The sequence below is a fragment of the Marmota marmota genome, unplaced genomic scaffold (genome assembly GCF_001458135.2).
Source record: "Marmota marmota marmota unplaced genomic scaffold, marMar, whole genome shotgun sequence".
In the NCBI taxonomy this organism is placed as follows: domain Eukaryota; kingdom Metazoa; phylum Chordata; class Mammalia; order Rodentia; family Sciuridae; genus Marmota; species Marmota marmota.
This window is the reverse complement of record NW_025999990.1, coordinates 2173688-2190828: the sequence shown is the minus strand read 5'-3', so window position 1 is coordinate 2190828 and position 17141 is coordinate 2173688. Positions and strand designations below refer to the sequence as shown.

The window sequence follows — 17141 nt, the reverse complement described above, 5'->3', positions numbered from 1 at the left end:
CTCAGTGGTAGAGCACTTGCCTAGCATGCACAAGACCCTTGGTTCAATTCCCAGCACTGCACCAAAAAAGAAAAAAAAATCAAAATCAGACTGACTCTGGTGCCCTCATTATAGACATTGGTGACATGGGAGATAAGGGTGGTCTTTGTCCTCTAGAAATATAGGAGATGTAAGGCGGGGGGATAAAAACGACAATTAGTTGGGGCTTTAGCAGAAAGAGGAATGTCATACTTTGGGAGAGAACATTCTGTGAGTTGGGACGAGGTATCCCAGGGAAATGAAATGACCTAGGAGGTGAAACTTAAAAGAAAATGAGGGACTTGGAAGGTGCTCCTAGGAAGTAGGTGGCATATCTTTCAAAACTAAATGCAGCTAAATGACTTCTTCCTCGCTTCTTTTATCCCTTCAGCTTGCACAAGTATACTTTTCAAAAGATTTGGTTTTGAAAACCTAGTCTCCAGAAGCAATAGTGTGTGTATCCTGAGGTCTAGTGTGAGGCAGTCAGTTGGTCGAAGTTATTGCCATTAATTCACAGGATTCATGAGACTGTGATCTTGTGTTCAGGTCCCCTGGGGATTTGGGGCTCAATAAGTTTGTGGAATAGAAAGCTTGCTGTCCAGAAGTTAATGTCAGGGACAAGGACTACATAGCTACTTTTGTTGTGTCCTGATTTCATGTTTTATTGCACATGCCATTTAGTTGGGTAGCAAAAGCCTTAAGATGACAGGGGTAGCCTAGACTTCTGTGTGGTTACTAAGTAGAAACAAACAACACTAAGTAGAAACAAACAACACTTCTGGCTCCTGCTAGGATAAGGCCTGAGGTTTTAAGTTCAGTTCAGCACCTGTCTCTGATAATGGTCTAATCTAACTGGGATGGAACAAGAGTCTCAGTAAATGTACAAGAAATGGGAGGCAGAGCAGGATTGCCAACTTTAAGATCTCTTGCTGTAAAAGTCATCTGAAATCATCTCAAAAAATAAGTCAAGAAGAAACTCAAGATTCAAGAACCTCACAAGCTACTTTGCCCAGAGTACTTTATTCTGTGGTCCCTGGTGCCCCATCACTGGCTCACAGAGCCACCCTTTTTGAATAAAGACCAGGGAACCATGAGGTTTTCCTTTGTTTCCTGTATCTAATAGACCATAAGGTGGGCAGACAATGGAGCTTAGTGTCTATAAAACACTCTTTGTCTAGGTGCACAGCTTGACCCTTGGAGTTAGAGAATAAGTTTTGTAGGTGGGCTTCTTTTAGTTGTCATTCATCCTAGCACAGCTTTTTCAAAGCTTGGCATCAGTGATTTTAAAAAGGTTAAAAGGATTTTAAATGGTAATAATGTATGTCTTGCCTTCTGCATTCTTTATAACAGTATTGTGTTATGTGCAAAATAGCTTCTGCCACAACATATCTTTACATCATAGTGTACATCTGCTCATAAAAGCAGAAGACAAACTAAACCGAAATATATAAATATTGAGGAACACACATTATTTTGCTGAGACATAATTGATTACTTTCGTGATTTATTTTGTATGTCAATATGATTCTGTATTTTAAGACCTTTCTTCTTGCTTCTATGATATTTGAATATATATTTCTCCTAAAGGTTTCTGGCAGGTTTCTCAGCAGAATCAGATGGTCTTGGATGTAATATATTGCCTCCTGTGGTTACAGATCACCTTCCACAACCTAATGCATTTATTCCTGGGCCCAGCTCTGTCCCTGAAATGGCTTAAGCATAGTGGAGTGGAGAGCTCTGGCTCTTAGAACCTATGGCTTTGTGATCCATGTAGAGGATCCTGCCTGTGCCTCATACGGATGCACTCAGAGGAGGAACTAGTGTAATGAAACAAAGAGGATACAAGGGACTTAATTATCTTCCCAGTGAACTGTGTAATCATGTAGCTTTCTTCCAAAATGAACCAACAATTCTTGAACAAAGAGTGTAATGTGACTAGTATCAACAGTAGGCTCCTTGTGTCCTGGCTGATTTTACATGGGGTGGTACTTCCAGTCTAGTATTTTTTATCATTTTCTACCTGTCATAGTCACATTTGGTCTCATTTCCCTTTGCAGCTTCAAAGTGGACCTGCTATGAAAACTCTAACTTATATGTTCAGGGAAACTTGTCCAAAGTCGCTCAGCATGCTAGAATCATAGAATTATAGACATTCGTGGTTGTCTAATTCATCTCCCCAGTGGCAAGTGACTCCCTTCAACCTTTCCTGACATCTCCCTTCGACTTTAAGGCAGCAATCTTTAAAAAACAAACAAACAAAAACTTCATAAAAGAACTTCACGGGGCTGGAGTTGTAGCTCAGTGGTAGAGCACTTGCCTCACATGTATGGGGCACTGGGTTCAATTCTCAGCACAGAATATAAATAAATAAATAAAAGGTCCATTAATAACTAATAAAATATTTTTTTAAAAAAAGAACTTCACAAATAGACTGAAGTCATTCTTCAGTCCTACAGTTGTAGACAAAGACCAAACTGACCCAGTCATGTCCCCTGCTCACATGATAACTTGCCAGGCCTGACTTCTGTAACCCAGGAAACCTTCTGTTCAGCCAGGCTGCTTTCTTAGTATAGCATTAGTTTAATTTCCAATGTGTAAGAGATGCCCTGAAATTTTACCACCACTTGGTTTAGAGATTTCCTTTCCAGGACCTCTGGGGAGCTTCTGTATATTGAAATGGAGATCACCAAATAGCATCATTACCATTTTCATATTTGTTGAGCCCCTGATGTATACAGAGCCTTGTATGATATATACTATAAGAGTCACACAAAAATGGCACATAAAATAATAAAGCAAGAGCTCTTGGTACCAGAAAGTCTTTTGCATTTTCTACAAATAAAAACAAATAACCCTTGCAGTTATAGATATTGTAAATATAAAAGTCTCTATACTATAGATTTTTTTTTTTTTTAAAAAGGGAGAGAGAAGTTAACAAAGCAACCAAGCCTACCTCCTAGGAAGGAGCACAAGATGACTGGCAACGAGTAGAGTAGCTCAGCAGCCTGAGCTTTTAACTTATAGATTAAGTTATGATATATACAGAATATACAGTTATTATATTAACTTATAGATTAAGTTATGATATATACAGAATACTGCTCTATATATGAAGTCTCCAATTGCCAATGACTTATAGCCCAGCATTCACAGAGGAAAGTGGTGGCAATACCAGGTTATAAACAAAGTGTTAAACATAAGGAACAGAGTGTAAAACACAAGTTCTGAAGGACGAGAGATGGCTTTCCTTTCACTAGGAGGAGGCACAGCGATAGTGTCAGAGAATTGGGGATTATTTGCACAGGGTTTTGAAAGATGGGTGGATGCAGTATGTGAAGAGGGGCCCAGCCTCAGCAACACAAAGAGCTGTGTATATGTAAGGATAGCTCTTCAACAAGAAGAACTGTGTAAATCTCAAGGTGTGTGAGGCACAGAGCAAGTCAGCAGGTTGGAACCTGGGTTTATGTGAGGATACGGTATGTGGGAAGATTGGGGTTGGGTGAGTGTGTCAGGGCAATGGCAAGGGGATGAAGGAAGAGCCCATCCCCATCTCTACTTTTCAGAGAAAGAAAGGTAAAACCTGTGGAACTCTGTGAATTACCCAAGGCCAACTGATAGCTTATCAGTTAACAGAGCCAGGCTGAGAGAAGAGATTAGATAGTCTGACTTCTGCTGTTGTCTTCAGTTCAGCTAGCTTAAAATAATTTCCCACCCACTGCGCACTAATAACCAAAAGAGTTTAAAGTAAAAGTGAATTAATTGAACATTAACAATCTGCTGGATACATTTCTGTTGTTGTTGCTGTTATCTTTTAAACAAGTGACACAGAATTTCTCTAAGAGGTGGCTCATTCATCAAGTTAATTGAGGATAAGCCTAGGTAAACTACAGGGAGGGAATTCAGGGAGCAGCTGCTGTAGCAGAATGAATCCACCAGGTGGCAGGCTTCACAAATAGCACCTATTTTTCGATCATTTACCATTTTTCTACTTAGTAATGTTTCCAACCTAATATTTGCACTCTACATCCTTTGTGTATTACTCCTTAGAGAAATTATCTTTGCTATATGTGTGTAAGTCAAAAGTGAATTGTCCTCTGAAAGAGCCATATAGAAACAAAGAGAAAACTGAATTTGGTTTTTATAGGGTGTATGGGGTGATGTGCTGCCATTTAGCAAGCTCTACTCCTCACTGTTTTGTAATGAGGAGTGCTCAGGATCTAAATTATATTTTGTCTTATACAATTTTTTGATGTTTACATTTCCTTAGTGATCTGATTCTTCAAGCATGACTCACGGCCATAAATTACATGCTGATATGCTCACCACCCCTGGTGACAAGCCCAAACCACATACCACACCAGGCAGAGGCAGAGGGACTCAGGGTGTACCCTACCCTCCCCTACACAGTGGGTCTGGGAGAGAAGAGCATGGAAGAGTGAGGAACAGGAGAGAAAAGCACAAGCTCTTCCCTTGGGCTCTGTGACCCTGAGGAAGAAGAATTTCAGGGACTCTGAATCTATTGCCCTTATCTGTACATCGAGGATGACAGTCCCTTCCCATTCATTAGGTTGTAAAACCAAAAGTAAAGAGAATATATATGAAAATGGTTTAAAAACCAAGCTCTACAAGCTCTACCATGCCAGGTGGCATGGTTAGCTTCATTAGATTAGACATAAGAGTCAGTCATGAATTCCATAGAAGTGAGTAGAACTAGATTCAGATTCAAGTGGACAATAGGACAGCCAGATGATTATTACAGCTCTGGGTGACTACTCCATGTAGGAATGTGGAAAAGGATTAAAAGAACATCAATGAAAGGTGAACTCCAACCATTTTGTGGCCTCTAGCCTTCAAAATAAGAAAAGACATATTTTTATCTGGTCTCACTCAATTTGTGAAGAGATAACCTGTTCCAAAAATCTTTCAGTGGTAGCCCTTACATACTTATTAGCCAAAATTTCTATTTAAATAATAAGTAGAATGCAAATCTCTATCCTTTCTGAATAAGGGGGGGGTGTCTTGTTGAAATTCAAACCCTAGTTTCCTAAAATATTTTCTACAAATATGACATTAGGTATGAGTTTATATGTTCCTAAATGTATAGAGAACTAAAAAACCAATAATTAAATACTTTCCTTGGAGGTAAGGCATGGATAAATCTTCCCTAACAAAATATGAATATGTAAGAGAACTCCTAGGAATTGAAAGACAGAAAATAATAGCAGTAGGGAAATAGCTAAATGAATTTTGATTCACCCAAGTGATAGACTACATTATACAGCAAATAAAAATCATGTTCTTAAGATAATACTTAATGATAAAAGTTTTTAAAAATTATATAATAAAAAATGAAAAACAAACATAGTAAAATTAAAATTGTTTTTAAACCTTGTGTATGTGCACATGCACGTGCAAGCCTGAAAAAGAAAGGCCAGCAGTGGTCAGGGACGTAGCTCAGTAGCACAGCACTTACCCAGCACACATGAGCCCCTGCGTTTTATCTCCATCACCACAAATATAAAAAAGACCAGCAGACAATACATGAAATATTACCAGTGTAGTTGGGTGGTGGGCTTCTCAATGATTTCCTTTTTATTTCTACTTTACTCTTTTCTTCTTATAATGGCATGTCTCAAATCAGGGGCAGAAAGTAGATATTATCATTAAAACAGTCAGTCCCTTTTTTTTCAATCCCCTGTTCTTACCACACTTAACTTCCCATCACTTGGTTTCAATCCCCTGTTCTTACCACACTTAACTTCCCATCACTTGGTACCACTTAGAGATGAGCTGCTGGTGTCCTCTAGGCAAATGCCCTTTTCCTTATCCTACTCATATTTTCAAGGTAATCAGAACCATCTCTTACTTTGAAAGGACATGTTTCTTTCCTGGTTATTTCAAAATTCAAAAAGAGTTTATGGATGCCAGTGTGACTGCCTGCTGCCCTGGGTACTCTGGGCCCAGCAGCTGACTCCATGCTCAGCTCATCCCCAGGGCCTGCCCAGGAAACTCCCGTTCCCAGACTGAGTGAAAAGACACAGAAGCCCACCAGGAACTACCTCATCCAGTGTGATCTGGTTAGAAAGAGGTTTCCTACCAGCTGGCACATGTTTTCCAGTTCTGCAAACTGACAGGTTTTATGACAATAGAAAGGAAACCTTTTAAAGTAATTAAAAATAAAAGTCTCATTCAGTTTTGCTACTCTGTGATTTCTAGGCCAAAGACAAAGCACAAAAGGGAGAAATATATATATGTATGTATATGCATGCCAAGAGCAGACAGCCACTGGGCACATTTATACTTAATACATATGGATGAAGATAACTTATTTATAGAGTCCTTTCCATGTGTCACACTTGGTGCTAAAGGCTTTACAAACTCTCATTTATGCCTCAGATGAGCCCTGTGGGATAGGCAGCATTGGTACCATTAGCAAGTACCATGTATGTGACTCCACTGAGGCCTCAGGAGGTGAGCAGCCAGCCCACTGAGATCATAGAGCTTAGATTTGTTTTGTTTGTTTGTTTACTATTTTTTATTTGTTCTAATTAGTTATACATGAGAGTAGGAATGCACTTGGGTACATCATATATAGATGGAAAATAATTTCTCATTGTTCTGGTTGTACATGATATAGAATCCCATCAGTCATATAGTTATATGTATACATAGGGTAATAATGTCTGTTTCATTCTACTATCCTTCCTACCTCCATACCTGCTTCCCACCCTTCACTCCCCTCTACCTTAAGTAACTCTGTTCTTTCCTAGCCTTGCCCCCAACCTATTGTGAGTTAACATCTGCATATCAGAAAAAACATTTGGCCTTTGGTTTTTTGGAATTGACTTATTTCACTTAGCATGGTTATCTCCACTTCCATCCATTTACCCACAAATGCCCTAATTTCATTCTTCTTTAAGGCTGAGTAACATTCCATTGTGTATATGTACCACATTTTTTAAATCCATTTGTCTGTGGAAGGGCACCTAGGTTGGTTCCATAGTTTAGCTATTGTGAGTTGAGCTGCATCACTCAGCTGCAACATTGATGTGGCTGCATCACTGTAATATGCTGATTTTAAGTCCTTTGGGTATAAACCAAGGAGTGGGATGGCTGGGTCAACTAGTGATTCCATTCCAAGTTTACAAAGCTTGGATTTGAACTCAAACATGTGGTCTCCAGAGCCCACCCTATTTAAGAGACTTCATATTTTACCCTCCACCCCCATTTGAATTGCTTGGACTTCATTGATGGAAGGGTTGTTTAGAAACTGGAAGGCTCTTTTTATGAATGCTTGTATTTATTCGTCTTTGGATCTCTTACCTCTGTTCTGTTCTTATGTTGCATCACAGCATTCCCCTTTGATATCACCTCATCTTTTTTATAGAGTGGAAATAAGGTGTCAATCACCACTACCCCATTTGAAAACACATCAATCAAAACAGGACCAGCCAGGAGAAACAGCTATAAGAGCCGGATGGTGAGGCGGAGCAAGAAGTCTAAGAAGAAGGAAAGTCTAGAAAGGTTAGTTAAATCATTCTTCTTGGGAATTTGGTATATATCCATGTTGGAGAAATTACTCCTTACTTAAATGCTTATGTATGAGAAAGACCTATTTCTCTATGAGAAATTCTATGCCACAGTTCACATATATTTGTTGAAGTTTGTATTCACAGTAGCATTATTTTTCATAAGAAAAGCATTGACATATTTTCATTGCAGAAGGATTTTAATATTAATAGTTTTTTATCACTTGTGAGCACCCTGAAAAGTTTTTTGTTGTTTATGAAGCTGCTAGACTTCATTTTAGGAGAGTTGAATTTGAAGAACTGAACCAGTAGGAGGCAGTTTTTCACATTAAATCTGCATTTTAAATGTCCCGTAGATTATCTAAAAACAATTTTGTAATGCCAGATATTCCAAAATAAGTACATTTTTAAAGCTTCTAAATAAACCTGGAAGTTAAAGGATTTTTTCTAACTGACTGAAGTCTAACAAGGTAACACAGTGGCAGCCTGGGGGAGTGCTGGTGTTCCAGGTGGGGATACCTTTTGCCAGGCGGCCCCTGGTGTGGCTTCTTTGTGCTGCCACAGCCCCTGTCCTTCCCTCACTTGGATCTGACAGATTTATCTCACCAAGAGGACTCTTGATATAAATATAGGAATATAGGCAGACAAGAAAAAAAATCATTTTTTAACTCCAAGGAAAAGTTTTACAAAAAAGGAGAAATGTTATACGTAGCCTAGCTGTGATATAAATTAAAACACAAGCCATTGTGAAACTAAAATTCTTTGTTTTAGCCATATTGGGAGAAATAGAAAAGGGATAGTGTATTTGTTCAGCAGATAGAAGGAGATTATACAAGAGCTTAATTCTCATTTTCTATGGTAAGAAATCAACTGATAATTTCTACAACTGGGAAAGGTTTTTAAAATGCCAGGATAAGCACATTATTTAGCAAAATACAGACAAATGGAAGAAGAAACAGATAAAGTAGAAGAAGGTAGTTTCCCTGGGGTGTGCAGACAGCATAGGGGAGTTGCTGTTTCATTGTAAGTTTATGACTTTGTGCACCAAGGACTTTGATTAAAATTACACACTCGAGTTCAAGAGTCCCTCTGTTCTTTCAGAGGTTGTGCTCTATATTTTGATTGTGCTTTAGGTTACGTATTGTTTCAAGGGATAGTAGTACCCCAACTTTCTGTGTAAGCTCACCAGGGTGAGATTGGCTTCTATGATGGTAAAAGAATGCCATAGATCCAGGGGCACTGATAAGCCAGGGGTAGCTGCATTTTTTTGCTTTGTGACCTGCTCATCAAGTGCTAAGTGCATGGTCGTGTCTGTGTATCATGTCTGCTACCGTCGATAGAAGCTGCAGCCTCACCTTGCCCGGCATTTTCCATGTGAACACACAGACTACAGTGTTGTTAGGGATATCCAGCAGCCTACAACAGAATAAATACAGCACACAGCCCTTCCTAGATAATGGGGAGACAATGGGTAGAGGCTTTAACAAATTCTATATCCAAGTTAACACAAAATTAATCTCTGGAAGGAAAAACCATTACCTCTTGATATATATGGGGTATATACTCAGAGCTTTCATACAAAGAAGACACTTCTAATAAAATAAAGAAATGATTTGAATGTATTTGTATTTTTCCTGTTTTCCTGGCTCTTCCTAAGCGTTTGGCATTAGGAGAACCTTAAAAGACTATTCCTTTACAAGTCATGAGAAAGTTTTAACATAAAAGTAGCATCCTCCTCTCATCGCTTATCTGACAAAGTTGCTAAACTGAATGTGTGGATGTGGTAGGGAGGCAGGTGTGGTTCTGAAAATAGGCTCTGATCCATGATTTTTGTTTTCCACTCCAGGAGGAGATCTCTTTTCAAAAAGCTAGCCAAACAGCCTTCTCCTTTACTCCACACCAGTCGAAGTTTCTCCTGCTTGAACCGGTCCCTGTCATCCGGAGAGAGCCTCCCAGGTTCCCCCACTCACAGCTTGTCTCCTCGATCTCCCACACCCAGCTATCGCTCCACCCCTGACTTTCCATCTGGTAAGTCTCCTGGTCTAGACAGCAAGAGAGAGTCCAGAGGAAGTGAAGTCATCATGAAGATTTTGCCAAGCTGAGGAAGTAAATGACAAACAGGACTCGCAGGGAGGACAGAGGGGCTTTTCTGACTATTAAACTAAGACAAGTAGTATGGGCTAAGCCTGGATGTAGGGAGGTTCATTTCATTAGTGAGATACTAAGACATGATGCTGACTGTACCGCCAGTGGTCTGGTTGGGAAAGTTTGGGAAAAAAGGGACAAGGACGCTGGATTCTTACAGCCCTCTTTTCTGCCCACAGGTACTAATTCCTCCCAGAGCAGCTCCCCAAGTTCTAGTGCCCCCAATTCCCCAGCCGGGTCAGGGCACATCCGCCCCAGCACCCTCCACGGCCTGGCCCCCAAACTCAGTGGGCAGAGGTACCGGTCCGGAAGAAGAAAGTCAGCCGGCAGCATTCCACTCTCCCCGCTGGCCCGGACACCCTCTCCAACGCCCCAGCCCACCTCCCCACAACGCTCACCATCCCCATTATTGGGACACTCACTTGGCAATGCCAAGATTGCACAAGCCTTTCCCAGCAAGATGCACTCCCCCCCCACCATTGTCAGACACATTGTGAGGCCCAAGAGTGCTGAGCCCCCACGGTCACCGCTGCTCAAGCGTGTGCAGTCCGAGGAAAAGTTGTCACCTTCCTATGGCAGTGACAAAAAGCACCTGTGCTCCCGCAAACACAGTCTGGAAGTGACCCAGGAGGAGGTGCAGAGGGAGCAGTCCCAGCGGGAGGCAACTCTACAGAGCCTGGAGGAGAACGTGTGCGATGCCCCGTCCCTAAGTCGTGCCCGGCCAGTGGAGCAAGGCTGCCTAAAACGCCCGGTCTCCAGGAAGCTGGGTCGGCAGGAGTCTGTGGACGACGTGGACCGAGACAAACTGAAGTCCAAGGTGACAGTGAAGAAACCAGATGGCCTCCCAGAAAAGCCTGAATCCCATCAGAAACCCCATGGTCTCAGCAGTGATGCAGAAAATCACGCTCTCTTTAGGCTAGAGGAGAGAGAGAAGAAAGTCTACCCCAAGCCTTTAGAAAGGTCAAGTCATTTTGAAAACAAAGCAGCAGAGGCCCAGTCTCTGGGCAACCGGCTGAAAGATGTTCTCCACAAGCAGGCCAGTGTGCGGGCCACTGAGGGGATGGCCTCCGAAGGGACAGCAGCTGCCTGTGGCCCAGCACCAGGGGAGCACAACCAGGGCATGGGTGATTTCAAAAGGGCCTCTGCTCCCAGCACCCTCCAGGACAGTCTCTGTCGCTCCCCTGACAGGTCCACCTCTGGGAAGGGTGAAAACACAGAGAAGACCTCCCAGGCCAAGGAGTTCCTCCGAAGTGAGAAGTTAGACAGTAAACTGGCCAATATTGATTACCTCCGAAAGAAAATGTCACTTGAAGACAAAGAAGATGGCCACTGCTCCATGCTGAAGCCCAAGATAACATCTAGCACCCATGAATGCCTGCCAGGGAACCCAGTCCGACCCATGGGTGGGCAGCAGGAGGCCCCACCTGGCTCTGAGAGCCGAGCATTTATAAGCAGCACCCACACAACTCAGATGAGCACCGTCTCCTTTGTTCCTCTCAAGACCTTAGCTGGCCGGGTGGATGGTGGAGCAGAGAAGTCAGGTTTGGTTGCTCCTGAGTCCCCTGTCAGAAAAAGCCCCTCTGAGTATAAGCTGGAGGGTCGGTCAGTTTCATGCCTGAAGCCCATTGAGGGTACACTGGACATTGCTCTTCTGTCTGGGCCCCATGCCTCTAAGACAGAGCAGCCATCACCAGAGCCTACACAGAGTCCCAGCCCTGGTGGTGACATGGCACCCTCTGTGCCACTACCTCTTCCTGGCAGTAGTGGGAAGAAGAGTGAAACCTCCAGCCTGAGAGAGCCTTCCCCTGCCAGCTTAAAGATGAATAAAGCCTACCTGCTCGAGCCTCGGTTCCTGCCCCCAAGCCGGGGTCTCCAGAACTCACCAGCAGCTTCCCTGCCCGACCCAGAGCTAAAGAGAGACAGAAAAGTTTCCCATCCTGCTGCCAGGAGCCCATGGACAGTCATGGAAAACGATTCCCAGCAGAGAGTGTGTGGCCCCACTAAACACCAAGACTGTGCTGCTGACACCAAGGTCATCCCTGGCCTGGGACAGACACAGCATTGCAATGACCAGGCTCGGCCATGTGGCCCTCTCCCATCTGAAGGGGCCCCCTCAAAGGAGAAGGCAAACCTAAAAGATCCATCTGAAAAGGGACCCTCCACAGGGAGGAGTGAGCGTTCTGCCTTGAGAGCGGATGTGCACAGAGACCCCATTGTGGAACTGTATCCTCTAGAGACTGCTAAAGCCAATGACAACTGCAAAAATCTCCCTTCTGTGGGAAGGACCCACCGAGATGCTAGTAGTGCACAGGCCCAGACCCCGGAGAAAGCGTGGGGACCTTGTGCAAAGATATACCACAGAGATAGCCAAGGTGAGGCAAGGTCCCTGATCAGAGAGGACTCTTCCTTGAACTCTGCTAGAATTCCTTGTGAAAGGGAGGTGGGCAAGATAAGAAGTAGCATGGAACCCAAGCCTGAAGCCCCCCCTACCAAGTGTCCCCTACAGCCACTCGGAATTGAGAGTAGGAAAACTGAAAAGCTCCCCAGTTTCTCCTCTTTGCAGAAAGAGGGTCCCAAGGAGCCTGACAGGAAAGAGCAGCCTCTACAAAGGCATGTGAGCAGTGATTCTCAGCACCCCCTGACCACCAAAGACCTGTCCGGCCCGGCCTCTCGGCAGCACTGCAGTTCCTCAAGCCTTGGTCCCCAAGGGACCAAGCCAGGTGTGGCAGAACCTGCAGCAGCCTTCCAGGATCCTCCTAGGCCTTCTGTTGCTGTGCACAGTGAGAGCAGTGACCACAATCTCCAACCTGGCCCTGACCCCGGCCCTTCAAAGTCCAAGCACCCAGACAGGTCCCTCTCCTCACAGAAATCAAGTGTTGTCACTGCAAAGGGCAAAGAGCCTGTCACTCAGCCCCTCAGTGGCTCTAGCAGAGAGGGAAGGAGCAATAGTAAAGGTGGATTGGATGTGTTCACTGCCATCCCAGGCTCCCAGAGCAAAGCTAACGAGGTGGGTGGTGGGGGAGAAAGTGTGCCCTTCAACCCACTGCACACTGAAGAGAGTCCTTTTGATCCCAAACTGAAACCCAGCAGTGGGCATGGCCCAGAGATGCAGGAGAAGCAGCTGCATTTGCCAAGGCCAGGACACCCAGGCTTCAGCGAGTCAGTAGACCATAAACCTCCCATTGTCAGTGAAAAGCAAAGCCTGTCTCCAAAGCACCCCAAACCATCCACTGTGAAAGACTGTCCCCCTCTGTACAGACAGACAGACAGAAGCCCAAGTCAGCAGGTCCCCGCTGCAGACAGGAAGCCAGAAGGGAAGAAATGCACAGAAGCACTTTATGTTCCTGCGGCAGACAGCGGGAAGCTGGAGGCCAGCCTTTCCCTAGCTCATGGTGAGGCCCGGCTGAAAGGCACAGAGAAGCCAGGTGCAGCGGTGGGAAAGGGCTCCTCAGAGGCCAAGGGGAAGGGACCTGGTCCCCAGAAGACCCTGCCTGAGGCTGGCAAGCTCAGCAGCATGAAACGGTCACCCTCGGCCACTGGGCAGAGTTCTTTCCGATCCTCTGCCCTCCCAGAGAAGTCTCTGAGCTACTCCTCCAGCTTCCCCGAGGCCCAGCCTGGAGTTCGAGATGCTGCCACGGCCAGCAGCAGCCCCTCTTCTGCCAAGTCCAATGGGGCCGCACTTGAGCCTACAGCCCCCAGCAACAGGGACCACAGGAAGTCCCAGTCTGGGGCAGATGGCAGAACCCAAATGACGAAGAGTGACTCTTTGCCATCCTTCCGCCTCGCCACCTCTACTCTGGAGTCACGGCACTCAGATTCACAGGGGCTCAGCGGAGTAGGCCACAGGGACAGAGCGCTCTCGGTCACCGCTGCCACAGGAGAAACCAAAGGTCGAGAGCCTGCCCCCGCCCAGCCTCTCCCCACTAGGAAACAGAATGTGGGCAGGGAGGCAATCAAGGCACCCCAAGCCCCAAACTCTGATCGCCCCATCACCCTTTCTTCAGAGAAGGACTTTGTGGTACGGCAGAGACGGGGCAAAGAGAGTTTGCGTAGCAGCCCTCACAAAAAAGCCTCCTAACTGGGCAGGCCCCAGAGCAGGATTGTGGAGACCCCACCTGAATGTGTAACTGTGTCTTGACCACCTTCGAAACCAGCACTGTGTGGGAATGTCCGCCAGGCAGAGCTTAGAGCCCCACTGAGAAGGAGTGGGAGAGAGAGAGGGAACCTTCTTCCAGATGCCTTCCTAGTTGGAACCGGTAGAACTGTTGCCAGATGGTGTTTGTACAAAAAAGAAGTAATACCTTTACAGCTAAGGATTGTTGAGGAAAGAGATTTTTCTCTGTAAATATCTAGCAATGTGTTTGGTTTGGGATGTAGAGTCTATACCTTGCTGCTGATTGCATTGTTTACTACAGCTTTTTAAAATTAAGATCTTTGCTTTACCACTTATCATAATGTAGTAATGAAGCAGAATGGTCAGAACTGGGTGTGTGTAAAAATAGATACATCCATATTCATGTATGTACACATCCACCCACATGTTTTGGTCTGTGGTTTGAGAATATTTCAAGGCTCTGTTTTTATAAGTAGTTAAAGATGAAAGAAAGCCCTAAATACAGTAGATTGTAAGTTTTTAAATGTGTATTTTTAAACCAGTTTCTGATAGTACTGGATCTGGCTACCTGTATTTCCAGTTCTAAAGCAAGAGCACTCTGATTGCTGCATTTGGAATCCTCCATTATGAATGGTCAGGACAAATGAAGCTAGCCATTTTCCTTTCTCAGTCATCCTAGTAGACATTTTAATCCTTAGGTCCTGCTGTCCAAAAGGCCAGTTGTTCTTGTCTGTCAGTTATATGTCTGGTCTTCTTTGGTGGTAGAGCAGGGACTATAAACATATATCACCTTTGTTTCTGTTCTTTCTTTCCTTTCTTTTCAAACGGTTTCACTCAGGCCTTTGTGCTATGAGTGACTAGTCCAAGAAGCACACATTTTGTGGTAGTCCTGCACCAACCCTGCTCTTGAATAAAAAAATAAAATAACTGGCTGCACACAAATCTGCTGGTACTTAGGTCAAGTGATAAGCATCAGGCATTGGAAGAGGTTTTAAATTTGCTTTTTTGAGGAAAAGAAGGGGGGGAGTTGGATTTTGGCATCATAGCATATATATTAAGGAATAATCAGGACATCAGATACATTTTAATACATAGCTGGGGCCTTATGTTGTAGATGAAGCTTGCTGTTTTTAGCAAGTTCCTGGGTTTCACATTCATTTCTGATGCATCGAATAGCTCCATGTATTTCGTAACATGAACTCTCTATTTGTATGCAAAAATTACTGTATTAATAAAGAGCAGCATTTTTGTAACAAAAGAGACTTAGTGGAGCTATTTGGTGCTTGAATGTGATCATCCTTTTTACTTTTGCTAAGCCTTATTTAAATTTTGTATACCATGAAATATGTAGAATTTGTCAAATCATTTAAGTGCTGAGGGGTTTTGATTTTTTTTGTTGAAGTTTTTTGGTGGCTTGTTTTGAATTGTGAGATGGCACTTGCTGACATAAGTACTAAGGCACTGAGAGACAATGCAGATAAGTATTTATAAGATGCTTGGGACACATTGCAGGAGTTTTGGTTTTGTAAGATGAAAAATTTACCAATCAATGACTAACCTAGCCCCAAATCCCCTTGGGATGTCTTAGTAGCTTTATGCTATAAAATTGTTTATGTAATCACAGCATCATTGTACAGCCCTATAGATTGTAAATCATCTAGCAAGGCTGTAAGCACTCCATAAACAAAGGTATAACAACCTACTACTCGGTTGTCCTTTGTTGTAAAGTGAGTTGCAATGACAGGAAAAAAAAAGTTTCCTCTTTGCCCCTGTTTTTTTCCATGTAGTTTTAGCCATTCCCCATCACTACATGTTGAAATGTAGAAAAAAAAAATATTTTTTACAAGAACTTAAAAGAATTTCAAGTGGTCTCAAAGCTTTTAATACATATGTTTGGCAGTTGTCAGAACCTGATCCTTCTATACTCAGACATCAATCCAGGTCTGTCCAGGAGGTAGTTCATGGTTTACAGCCTTTGCTTTTTAACTGTCCAGTTTTCTTTAAAGCACAATTAGCTGCTTGTTTACAAAGGATATTTTTATGTATATTTTGTATAGTGTATTATCATTTTTGCCAAATATGTTTTTGCATTTGGGATGAGTAAAGAGTACTTAAGGTTGCATTCATGTATTACCTGTTTGTTGTTGTGAAGCTCTCCAGTCAGCTGGTAGAAATTCTCCTGTGTTCTCTTTGGTCAGTCTCTGTGTGATTGTAAGATGTGCTCCTCGGTAGTACTCCCAGCTGTAGACTTAACAGCTTAAAAGTTTGTTAGGATCTGTGCAATAAAGTGTTTGCAGTCTTATTTTCTCTAAGAAATTCCCCCGTGGATGTCATAATTGTTGTATATTGAACAAATATTTATACTTATGCAGTTGCATAATATTGAATAAAAATTTAGCATGAAAATAATGACTAGTAAGTTTTTTAAAACACATACATAAATATACATACCACCTCCAAAGACATTACTGATTATCAGTCTATTTTAGAAAGTATGGGTTTTTGCACATTGCTTTTGGTGACTGGAATGGTTTGTCTTTTTTCTTTTGACCTCTACAAACAGTCCATTCTTCAAGATTGTTTTCAAACTCCTTTTACTTCCTCCTCTGAAGGACTTATCAACTTCCACACCTGTCTTCCCTACAGTCTCCAGGGAAGAAGTGTCCTTTCTCCATTCCACCTCCTCACATTCTTCCAAGCCTTGGCTCCATCCATGACTAGGGTCCCCCTCATGGTTTTTTTTTTTTTCCCTGCCATCCTGTCTCTCCTTTTAGAAGCCATTTCCTTAACCTTAGCTTTTCCTTCTTTCCATGCTCAGCTGACCCCCTAAAACAGTAGTCTGTGCTGGAAACCTTCCCATCTTCCTATCACCCCTCACTTTCAGAATCTGGCTTTGTCCACTGCACCATCCACATTGTACTGAGGGCAGTCAGTGACACCCTGAACCCAAAGCCCACTTTCAGGCATCACTTAACATAGGCCATGTCCCCCTTGAACACCAGGCTTCCCGACACATCTGTCTCCTACTTCTCTTCAACCTTTGTCTATTCCTTTTTGTCTTAAAAATTCTGCCCTCTTCCGAGTACTTGTCTCCTTAAACACAATGTTTCCCTGGGTTCATTCTTTGCTGGGCCTTTTTCTTTGCTTTCCCCTTGGTCTTTCCTTTCACTTTTAGGTATTTGTATGTGAGGACTCATATTCAAAACATCCCAAAGTGTGCCCGTTCTCTTCTCAGACCTTTCTCTCAAAGCATGCCATGTTCCTCGTCTTCTCACATGACCAGATTCTACGTGTACTCTCCCTTTACATTAAAAAACAATGAGAAAGGGCAAAGG

At 43.3% G+C, this 17141-nt stretch overlaps 1 protein-coding gene and 1 long non-coding RNA gene across 17 annotated transcripts in view; one reads left to right on the top strand and one right to left on the bottom strand.

Annotated features, from left to right (window-relative positions):
• Mast4 (microtubule associated serine/threonine kinase family member 4) overlaps positions 1–16215 on the top strand; it is a 555412-nt gene extending 539197 nt beyond the window's left edge. For all 16 annotated transcript variants that reach the window (XM_048806078.1, XM_048806082.1, XM_048806083.1 and 13 more), the window contains 3 exons: positions 7406–7542; positions 9394–9575; positions 9872–16215. In XM_048806078.1, the coding sequence (XP_048662035.1) occupies positions 7406–7542; positions 9394–9575; positions 9872–13770 (4218 nt within the window). In that variant the 3' untranslated portion in view covers positions 13771–16215. The remainder of the gene's footprint in view (positions 1–7405; positions 7543–9393; positions 9576–9871) is intronic.
• Positions 1–17141, bottom strand: part of LOC125617699 — a 97859-nt gene that overhangs the window by 59377 nt on the left and 21341 nt on the right. The window lies entirely within an intron of this gene.